General features: G+C 37.4%; 2 protein-coding genes and 1 pseudogene across 2 annotated transcripts; 1 reads left to right on the top strand and 2 right to left on the bottom strand.

Moving 5' to 3' along the window:
- LOC104734150 lies at positions 37-1,810 on the top strand. Its single transcript, XM_010453671.2, has 4 exons — positions 37-754; positions 853-919; positions 1,022-1,256; positions 1,351-1,810. Exons 1-4 carry the CDS (start codon positions 647-649, stop codon positions 1,559-1,561), a joined length of 621 nt encoding a protein of 206 aa, XP_010451973.2. The 5' UTR covers positions 37-646; the 3' UTR covers positions 1,562-1,810.
- On the bottom strand, positions 3,799-6,254 carry LOC104734149 (annotated as a pseudogene).
- LOC104734148 (lectin-domain containing receptor kinase VI.3-like) lies at positions 7,627-10,156 on the bottom strand. Its single transcript, XM_010453670.2, has one exon. It carries the CDS (start codon positions 9,875-9,877, stop codon positions 7,769-7,771), a length of 2,109 nt encoding a protein of 702 aa, XP_010451972.1. The 5' UTR covers positions 9,878-10,156; the 3' UTR covers positions 7,627-7,768.

The raw sequence follows: 11,255 nt of genomic DNA, 5'->3' as shown, positions 1-11,255 counted from the left end.
TATATATATATATATATATATCTTCCTCTCTGGCTCTCTCTGTCTTTGTCTTCTTTATTTTTCTGGGTTTATTCGCATGTTTCGATGTTTTGGTAAAAGTTTGATTTGTGTTCTTCTTTCTTAGTCGGGAGTGGTCAATTGTTTTGGAAATTTTGTTTTTTAAGTATGATTTTTTTCGTCTCTTCCGATTCAGTTAGATCAGATTGTTTACGCACTTTCGAGTTCTGTCGAAGTTTCTCAGACGATGTTCAGTTTTTGATACTTGTGAATCTGAATCTCTGTTGTCTGCTGAGTCTGTGTCTGCTGATGTCATAATGAAATTTTGAGACTTTGCGTTTACGCGAGAGCTCCCTTGGCTTAGTCTCATACGCCACCTCTTCTTTTGGTCACATCACACATATCTATACTAGTCAATTCTTTTTCCTTTGGTCATAAATTCTGATTCTATCCTATGTTGACTTGTTTTGTTGGATTAAGCTGGTGAAGTAACATGTTCTCATGTTGCGTACTAATCTCCTCATTCACTTTAAATCAAGTTTGTACTGTAGGGAATCAAAAAATAATTTATGAAAGAAAAAAAAAATAATTGATTTTTGTATGAAGGGCATCAGAGTATCCAGAGGAGTATGATGGTGGCTGCGTGCAGATGAGATTATCTTACAGCCCCGCGGCTCATCTCTTTCTCTTCCTTCTTCAGTGGACGGATTGTCATTTCGCTGGCGCTCTTGGATTGCTTAGGATCCTCATTTATAAGGTGGATTCATATTTTCTGCTATTTTATTATTGGATTTTTTTAATCCTCTGTTCTTGTCTAGCTCTCTGATATGTGATTCTCTGTTTTTGTTTTTCTAGGCATATGTTGATGGTAAGACCACAATGTCGCTACATGAACGGAAAGCTAGCATCAGAGAATTCTATGGTAATTTTATCAAATTGGCGCATTGGTGTCTCTTAAGCTAAGCATGCCAGATTAGTCCACCTGATGTTTTTCTTCTGACTAGCAATGGATGTTGATGAGCAGATGTGTTGTTTCCTTCGCTATTGCAACTTCACGGAGGGATAACCGATGTAGAAGAAAGGAAACAGAAGGAGATATGCGACAAAAGATACCGGATAAAGGACAGAACAGACAAAGGGAAGATGTCAGAGATCGACTTGGAGAGGGAAGAAGAGTGTGGCATTTGCTTGGAGGTTCGGAATAAAGTTGTTCTTCCTACTTGCAATCACTCCATGTGTATAAACTGCTACAGAAACTGGTATAGTTAGCTTGCTCTTAGTTTATTTTACACACACTCAATCATCATCAGCCTTCGTTAGAAGTTAAAGAATACATTGTGTTGTTTGAAACAGGCGTGCACGGTCACAGTCGTGCCCGTTCTGTAGAGGCAGCTTGAAAAGGGTGAATTCTGGTGATCTATGGATTTACACTTCGAGCAAAGAGATTGCGGATATACCAGCGATTTACAAGGACAATCTGAAGAGGTTGTTGATATACATTGACAAGTTGCCTCTCGTTGCTTCTGATCCAAATCTAATCTCTTATGCTCCTCTTGCTCGCTGAACAGTTCACTCACTCTCTCTCTATTTCTTCTAGTTATGCACATAGCAATATTACATCATCTCTTTGTGCCCACTTTGTATATAACATTTTATGTGTTTTCTCTCTTTCTGTTTCTGCCTCTAAGTTATTTTTTTTTCAGCTCTCTACAGTCTCTCACTCTCTCTGGTTTGGATTTTGTGTATAAACAAACCACCTTTGGTTAACCACATTGATAGATCTCGATATCACACATTTGTTGACGTGGGTTTACTTAACGGTTTGTTAGCAGATTAGTACATTCCGGAAACTTTGGGAAACTAATACATTTACTATTTAAAATTGGAAAAATAGAATGTTTTGTAATAGAGAGTTTGTAAATAGGAAGAAATAATGGAGTATATATTTGGTGAGAAAATTACAAAAATGAGAATGTATGTATATAAGAAATAAAGTTTTTCTTTCCCTCCAATCATAATTATTCAAATAATTGTTAATATAATATATTTTTAAAAAACTTCTTAGATACAAAAAAATACAGTTTGATATGAATTTTATTTAATAATTTTAAAATATATTATATAAATCTTTTGTATCCGTACATTTTAGTATGTTTACAGATGTCTATATACATAATTATGTGTACAAATATATGTACATATTATTAACTTTACATATGTAATTTGTATAAAAACATTGCAGTACAAGCATATGTACAGACATTTGAAATCCTAAAAATTAAACAAATTTCATTTGTACATTTAATAATGTATACAGACATCTGTACATATAATAGTGTGTACAGACATTTGTACATTTAAAAAAATGTACAGATACAAAGATGTATATAATATATTTAAAAAATATTAAACAAAATTCATATCAAATTGTAAAGAAAAAAATATAAAACTTTTTTGTATCTAAGAAGTTTTCTAAAAATATATTATATTAACAATTATATAAAAAAATCAAGAAAAGAGAGAAAAAAGAGTAATGATATGAGATGTAATTAAATAGGATTATAAATAGCAAAAATGGGCTATAGAAATAACTGAACAGTAGTTTAGGTGGATTTTTCTAATTGTAAATAGTGAATGTATAGATTTTCAAATTAAATTTTAAAAATGTATGTTTTTGCCAATTATATCTTTACTTAATCACATTGTTGGATCAGGTTATGAAATATACCAACCGATTGGTTTTTCAATCCGACCGATTTGGTTCATCGTTTTTTGGCATAATTTGGTTTCGGTATGGCTTGATTGGTTAAACCGAAAACCGATTAGTTGCAGCAAATTTAAATGGGAGGGAAGACCGTATCACAATCAGGCTATAGCTCATCTAGATTCTATTGCCAAGTGGATTTGAAACATCATCAGATCACACAGAATATAATAGATAAGGTTAGAATATTATTTCACCGTCAGATGGGTTTGTGAACCGATCAAACGGCCGTGATCGTTTATCAAAGATAGCTCCGCTCCAGAAACAACAAAAAAAATTACATGCATCTTTCTATAATCATGGATCAAGAAACAGAGCGTTCTTCTCTCTATCTTCCCGAAATCACAAAACGATATCGCTGGAGATGGCCGCCACTTCGACCGCTGCTGCAGTAGCTCCCGGTATCCATTCCGGATCGGGTTGGTTTACAGAATCGAGTTTGGGCTTTTGCTTGTTTGGTTTATTTACTTATATGGCCCATTACATTATAGTGGCCTTTCCCGAAAATATTTAGAACCTACTCGTTATAGAATACTAAAATAAAATCATGACAGAAAACTAGTATTTTATATCGCATATACGACGGGATTCATTAGCCCTAATAGCAGGTTAAAAGGTTTTGTTATGGTTAAAGAGAGAGACCGTACAGAAAGATATACTGAGATTAGTATACACAATCACATAACTAAAAGTCTAAAGTCACCCACACAGACAAAGAATAAAAGAATAGTCACACACACTCGCACCGCGTGGGGATTTGGTTGAATGAACATTGTGAAGTCGCATTGAAAACGACGTCTCGTATCTCTTGTCACTGTTTCGTAATTAGGGAGGTCGTTGAATAATTGTTTGTTTTTTAGTTTATACTTGGATTACGACACACGTATCAAACAGTTTCAATGTCTTCAAATCATCATAGACAGACTCAATTGAATTGATTTGTAACATACATACTATATCCCCAAAATAAATAATCCTCGAGGAGGGTCTGTCTCAAATAATAAATAGATAGTATTAAATTATTAATGAATTGAATATATAGAACTGGTTGGTTCAACGATTAAAATGGACATGCTGCATAATCCGGATATAAAAAAAAACAAAACCGATGTCTATTTTTACTAAATTGCTAAACCAGTGTGATAAATGATAATCACTTATCCTAAAAAACTGATTATCAGAATATTTATTTTAATTAAAAAAAAGGAAAATTACAATGCGCCGCGCCGCCGCCCTATCCACTGCCACTGATACGAGAAATTGAAGAAGCGACAGAGCTCGACGAAACAAATCCTACAAACTTGGATCCGAATTCGTTCCTTGAAGGATTCGAATATCCCCAATCATCCTCAATCTCTGGAACATTCTCATCTCCGTTTAGATACCTAAGTACCACTCTCATCGACGGCCGAGACTCCGGGTTTTGGTGGCAACACAGCAATCCGACGGCGAGAGCAAGCTTTGCTTCTCCCCCATCGTAACCAGATCCAAGCCTCGGATCGATTGCGCCTAGAATCTCGCCGTTCGCGTGCAGCTCCATAACCCAATCGACCAAGAAGAAGCTACCGGAATCCGTTGGTTTTCTACCGGAGACGATCTCTAACAGCAAAACGCCGAACACGAAAACATCAGACGCGGTTGATGGTTTGCCGTTGCGGGAAAGCTCCGGCGCCAGGTACCCAATGGTTCCAACTAGCGCTGTTGTTTGCGATGATATCGTTCCGCGTTCGTAGAGCCTCGCCAGTCCAAAATCACCCAATCTAGGGTTCATGCTGGAGTCAATCAGCACATTGCTTGGTTTCACGTCTCTATGAATCACGATCTTTTGCCATTCTTCGTGAAGATACAACAAACCAGACGCGATTCCTTTGGTGATCTGAAAACGCACGTTCCACGACAATACGGCGCCGCTTCGTCTCGGTAAAGTGTAGAGCAGCGAGTCCAAGCTTCCGTTGGGGATATAGTCGTAAATTAGCAATAGATCGTTCTTGTGTTTGCACCATCCCTGGAGATTCACAAGATTCTTATGCCTTAGTCTCCCCAAGCTCTCGATCTCTGCCACAAACTCTCGAACACCTTGCATACTGTTCGGAGTTATCTTCTTCACTGCGATGGGATCTGAGTTTGGGAGCTTTCCTTTGAAAACGGTTCCGAATCCTCCGGTTCCGATAATCCTATTCTCCTTGAAACCATCAGTGGCAGCGTAGAGATCTCTGTATCTCAATCTGCGTGGATGATCGACTTCCCAGTCTTCTAGCATTTCTTCTTGTCCCAATCTCTTCTTGTACATGACGAAGAAGAAGAAGAGTAACACAAGCATGACCAGCATTACGGCTGATAAAGCCACGATCAGAACGATGACTTGAGAATCGAAGCCACTCTTCTTCGCCGTATTCGGCGGCGGAGGAGGAAGCTCCGAGAGGTTAAGCACGTCTGCCATTGGACGATCTCCGCCGCCGCTTGAGAAACTCCAACCCATCACGTAGTGAGCACTCGACTGATCTCTCCTCGTCGCTGCCGTGAATCCCACATACATTTCTTGTTGCACAATCTCCAACAGTTTTGGAACCTGTCGAGAGATCAAAGGCTTTGTGGGTTTAAACCCCAATCTCGCCGGATACACCGTGACGTTTAGCGTTTGTGTTGGTCCATCGTACTCCAAAAGTGCTTGAATCGGGTTGCCACTCTCTAGCTGGAAATCTTCTTTCTTGTTAGGGTCGTCATTGTTCTAATACACGACCGGCTCTTGGATGTCCGAAGTACGACTGTTGTAGTTCAGACCTATGTCGTTTCCTATTCTGTCAGTGTTGTCGTCTCTTGATCCTTGCACCGTGTCGAACTCCACCGCGAAGACGTGATTCCTAGGATCCCTATCGTTCTCTTTGTTGAGAACTCCCAAATACTGTGCGGAACCAGCATTGGGACGATAAGGCGTTGGAGATAGTGTGAACGTGAATCCGAAGCCTTTGTTGCTTGGGCTTGAAGGGATTATGACAAAGACGAAAGAAGTGCTGAAGGAACGAACCGTGACGTTTGTGGAACTTCTTCTACTAGTTTCCAGCTATCTCACGGGTTTGTGGTAGAAAGCTGTACCGGTAACGTTTGACTTTCGGTCAGTGAGTCTCAACAGTCCGTTGGGTTTGATCATTGCGGCTCCTTCCATCTGAATCTCTGATTGGTTTCCGCTAAAACCTCGGAAAGTAAACTCTGTTCTTGTTGTTGTTCTCTGAGCTCGAACATGGACGCTCAAAAACAGGAAAAGCTTTACCAAAAATGAGACTAAGACCATGGATCTTTGAGTGCCCATGGGTGAGCGAAATAAAGAATTAGATAAGGAGATCTAGATACTCTTGTTGAAATTTCTAGTGTAGAGATTTGCTTTTGAGGACATGCATGGGACCTTTAATTCGGTGATTGAGATGAAAAAATATCTAATTATGGAGTCAATGAAGAAGAAAATTATACCCCCACAAAAAAAAAAAAAAAAAGAGGAATCTTCTTCTTCGTTTCGGCTTAATGTTCACATCATCGTATACTGAAGATATGTGGCACACAATGTTTTAGTGAAATGTTAAACAAAGAAAAAAAATGAGTAATGTATTTTCTACAAATAATATGCTTTGTTGCCTGAACTTGTGTGTAGAAAGAGGTCCAACGTAACCATCACGCTGACTTTGACGAATTCCACGCTGACTTTAACTTCCTCAAGTTTTATATCTTTCTTTCGGGACAAGAAAACGATGAGCCGATGACTACCTAAAATAGTCTTATCTTATGGGACTTGGACATTTTATGTTTAAATCTTGAGATAAAGTGTTCAACCGGTATAAGTGTTCGGTTTTGATCATATGTTTACTCGTTTGATCTTCTAAATGACATAAGAATAATTAGACTCTGGTTTGAGATACCCTAATTGTTTATAAGATTGTTTTTAATCTGGATTTAAGGAAAAAAATACAGAACAAAACAAAAATAGATGTCACTTTCACAAGGATAACATGCTGTAACATTAAGATGTCAATATTAATTATTGAATAATGTATGTGTCATAGCGCTGCCTCATGGGTAACTTGTAACAGAAATAGACAACCCAACTAATTTATTTTTTTTGTTCGTTTGAAAGCTAAACGAATTTATTGGTGAATGGGTGACTCAGATAATAATTTTGTATCATTGAATTCGATTTTAATTATTAATCCAACACGCGTCTTAGAAATTTACAGTTATAAAAATAACATTAGTTTTTGACCAAAAAAATAAAATAAAATAAAGAATAACATTAGTTATTCTTATTAAGAGCACACCTTTACCTTAAAGCCATGGCAGAACAGTTGGGCTGTTCTTACCCAATAAATTGATAAATTTATTGAACAATGTATTTAGAACACATTTTTTGGTCTTAAATAAGAACAGATTTTAGGAATGTTCTTTATCTACGTGGCATGACGAGAATGGTTGAGATTTTTTTCAATCGAGAATATATGAAATAAATTTGGACATTAAAAATGTTTGTGTGCTTTAATAAATTAAGTAATATGTTTGTTTGATTTTTTTTTCTTTTATTTATTGAAAATGTTTTTTTGTTTCATAAAAATTTGGTATTATATTTTGAATTTTAGTATAAGTTTTTTAAGTTTGCAATTTAAATGTTATTTTTTAAAGTTTTTATAATTGTAATACGTTTAATATTATTATATTATTAAATCTTAGGATCTTAAAAATGTTCTTCCAATAACTAACTTCTTAACAAAAATGTAAACTACTGATCTTATATTATTTTCATAATATTTTTATTCTAAGAAACACCAAAAACTGTTCCCCATTGTTTAACCGCTCTTTGCCATCTATTTATAGATTTTAGGTGATAAAGCAACCATATTATATCCATACCGTTAAAAACGCTGTTGGTCAAACGAGCCGTTATAAAATGTAAAGACCAAAAATACCATAACAAGTGAGAAACAAAACTAGTACTATTTACAAGACTCAAACTATGTGAAATTTGCACTATCTACCACTCATAACAGAACTCGAAGAAATCCTTGTAACGGAGAAAGATGCGACGGAGCTCGAAGCCCTATCGGATGAAACATATCCTTCAAACTTGGATCCAAATTCGCTTCTTGACGAAGAATCCGAGTATCCCCAATTGTCATCAATTTCAGGAACATCTTCATCTCCGTTCATATACCTAAGCACCGTTCTCATTGACGGTCGAGACGCTGGTCTTTGATGGCAACAATGCAATCCTATGGCAAGAGCAAGATTTGCTTCTCTGTCATCATAACCAGATCCGAGTCTCGGATCGACCGCACGAAGAATCTCATCACTCGCGTGCAATTCCATAACCCAATCGGCCAAGAAGAAGGTCCCAGAGTCTGTCGGTCTTCTCCCGGAGATGATCTCTAACAACAAAACGCCAAAAGCGAAAACATCAGACGCAGACGAAGATTTACCGTTGCGGGCCAGCTCTGGCGCCATATACCCAATCGTGCCCACGACTACTGTCGTGTTCGACTGCGATCCGCGTTCGTAAAGCCTCGCGAGACCAAAATCCCCCAATCTAGGGTTCATATCAGATTCAATCAGAACATTGCTCGGTTTCACATCTCTGTGAATAACGATCTGTTCCCATTCCTCGTGAAGATACAACAAGCCAGACGCGATTCCTTTAGCGATCTGAAAACGCACGTTCCAAGATAAAACTTGGCCGCTCCTTCTCGGTTTACTGTAGAGCAGCGAGTCCAAGCTTCCGTTGGGGATATAATCGTAAATCAACAAAAGATCGTTCTTGTGTTTGCACCATCCTTGAAGGTTGACCAGATTCTTATGCCTTAGCCTCCCCAAACTCTCGATCTCTGCTATGAACTCTCGAACACCTTGCATACTGTTCGGAGTTATCTTCTTCACTGCGATTTGATTCGACGGAGACGATGAGATGTCTCCTCTGAAAACGGTTCCGAATCCTCCGGTTCCGATAATCCTACTCTCCTTGAATCCATCAGTAGCAGCGTAGAGGTCTTTGTATCTGAGTCTGTGAGGATGATTGATCTCCCAGTCTTCGAGGATCTCTCCTTGTTGCAGTCGTTTCTTGTACTTGGAGAAGAAGAAGAGTAACGCAAGCAAGATCACTGTTACTCCCGATAGAGCTACGATCAGAGCGATGACCTGAGGATTGTACCCTCTCTTCTTCGCCGTATTCGGAGGCGCAGGAGGGAGCTCTGAGAGGTCAAGCATATCTGCAATTGGACGATCTCCGCCGCTTGAGAAACTCCAACCCATCACGTAATGAGCACTCGACTGATCTCTCCCCGTCGCTGCTGTGAATCCGACATACATCTCTTCTTGCACGATCTGCGACAACTTCGGAACTGGTAGTTGTGAGATCAAAGGCTTTATGGGTCTAGACTTGGATTTTGCCGGATAAATGGTGAAATTCAGAGTTTGGGATGGTCCGTCGTAATCCAAAAGTGCTCTGATCGGATCGCCGCTCTGAAGCCGGAAATCCTCTTTTCGATTAGGACCGTCGTTGTCGTAATACACGACAGGTTCTTGAAAATCTGATTTGAGACTGTTGAAGTTCAGACCGATGTGATTGCCTGAACTGTAAATACCGTCTTTGAATCCTTGTACCGTGTCGAATTCGACGGCGAAAACGTGATTCATCAAGTTCCCATCGTTGTCTTTGTTGAGGAGTCCCAAGAACTGCTCGGTTTCGGCTCCGGGGCGATTAGGTGTAGGAGATAGCGTGAACGTGAAGCCATAACCACCGTTGCTTGAGCTAGAAGGAATTATGACAAATACGAAAGATGTGCTGAATGAACGAACCGTGGTGTTTGTGGAACTTATATTATTAGTCTCTAGCAATCTCACTGGTTTGTCGTAGAAAGCTGTACCGATGACGTTTGGGTTTCGGTCAGTGAGCCTCAGTAGTCCGTTGGGTTTGATCGTCGCAGCTCCTTCAGTACTAATATCGGCCGATTGGCTTCCGTTAAAGCCTCGGAAAGTAAAGTCTGTTGTTGGAGACCTCTCCGTTGATGTTCTCTGAGCTCCAGCAGGGATGGTCAAAAGCACGAAGAGTATAATAAGTGAAATTATGGATCTACTAGTGTCCATGAATGATTGGTACACAGGAACAAAATAAAAAAACAAAGAGAAGCCGTTTGAAGGAGAAGAAGAAGAAGAAGCTGTTTCTTTGAGATTTCGTGATTAAGAGGTGTTCTCTTATAAGGAGACTGAACAAAAACGAAGAATTTATAAGTTTTAAACAAAGAAATAAATTGCGTTTGTTCGTCCTCTTCTCAAACTAATTCACATTTAGCGAGTATTGAAAAATATAATTTGTGGTCAATTTACAATAATTGACGAATATGTATGTATTATCAACCAAGAGGAATTAAGATATTTAAAGTTGTGGTGGGACCTAAAATACTGTTAATTAGCATTTCTTTTAGTTATAAGAAAGCAATGATTTGGATACTTAATTACGTTAATTCTGAAATCTATTTCTAAACCTCTGTATAATGAAATCAATTAGAATAAAGTCTTACTTGCAACAAGTATTATTGATGTTTTTTTATTCAATGAGTGATTTTGAAATACAATTATACAAACTAAATGTAAGAGATAATCTTTCAATTTACAAATTCATATTAAGATGTTTAATAATTTCAAAGAAGAAGATATCCAAATTTCATGTTTTATGTAGGAAGGATTCTTTTTCTTTTTGCTTAAAAGTCCTAACGCACATATGGCCATATGGGATGTCTTTGACAAATTCCACATACTTTGAATATGCATATATTTTATATTTTGTGGAGAACAAAAAAACAAAAAACAAATTGACTTTGGACTTTGTCACTTTGACATTGTGATTTAAAGTTTACAAAATAAGTAAGTTTTTTGCCCAAAAAAAGGAAAAAAAAAAAAAAAAAAGAGAGGACATGCAGTAAGTTTTCTTCCCTGGACTATCAATAATCTATCAATGATTAGTGGACTATATTAGTTCAAATACCGATTGATTACTTAAATCTTTGGGCTTAAACAGCTTTTTGTACTTCACCGTTATTACGACATATAATTATTATATTTAAATAACCATTTATGAGTTCAAATACCTTAATTCGATTAGTTACAAGTACGTAAACCCCTTATCAGTTTGACTTTGTACATGTTGTCCTAAGTTTCAATATATTTCGCTTTTGCGCATTTATTCATGATGTACTAGTAACTGAATCTATATACGAAGGTCACGTCATGTGGTCGCGTGAGATTGGAATACGTGGTTTAACCCTATCAGATCAGATAAGAAATCAAATCAAGTTTTTGATATACTTGTTGTTGTCACTGATGGCAAAAAAACATAAAATAAGAGAAATACTAAATTATTTGATTTCTTTAAAAAAAACTTGGGAGGTTGTCTAGTAGCGAAGATAGAGAGTGCCAGAATGAAACTTGAATTAGTTAATTAAGATGAAAAAAAAAAAAAAAAAAA

Source organism: Camelina sativa, chromosome 13, assembly GCF_000633955.1.
Source record: "Camelina sativa cultivar DH55 chromosome 13, Cs, whole genome shotgun sequence".
Classification (NCBI taxonomy): domain Eukaryota; kingdom Viridiplantae; phylum Streptophyta; class Magnoliopsida; order Brassicales; family Brassicaceae; genus Camelina; species Camelina sativa.
Note: the sequence above shows the minus strand (reverse complement) of the source record. Positions and strands in the feature narration are given on the sequence as shown.

Excerpts from the sequence above, each read along its gene's own strand:
- LOC104734148 (XM_010453670.2), bottom strand. The coding sequence starts at position 9,877 with ATGGACACTAGTAGATCCATAATTTCACTTATTATACTCTTCGTGCTT.
- LOC104734150 (XM_010453671.2), top strand. The coding sequence starts at position 647 with ATGAGATTATCTTACAGCCCCGCGGCTCATCTCTTTCTCTTCCTTCTT. Across the intron at positions 920-1,021 it reads TAGCATCAGAGAATTCTATG|ATGTGTTGTTTCCTTCGCTA; the intron begins GTAATTTTATCA and ends GTTGATGAGCAG. Across the intron at positions 1,257-1,350 it reads ATAAACTGCTACAGAAACTG|GCGTGCACGGTCACAGTCGT; the intron begins GTATAGTTAGCT and ends TGTTTGAAACAG.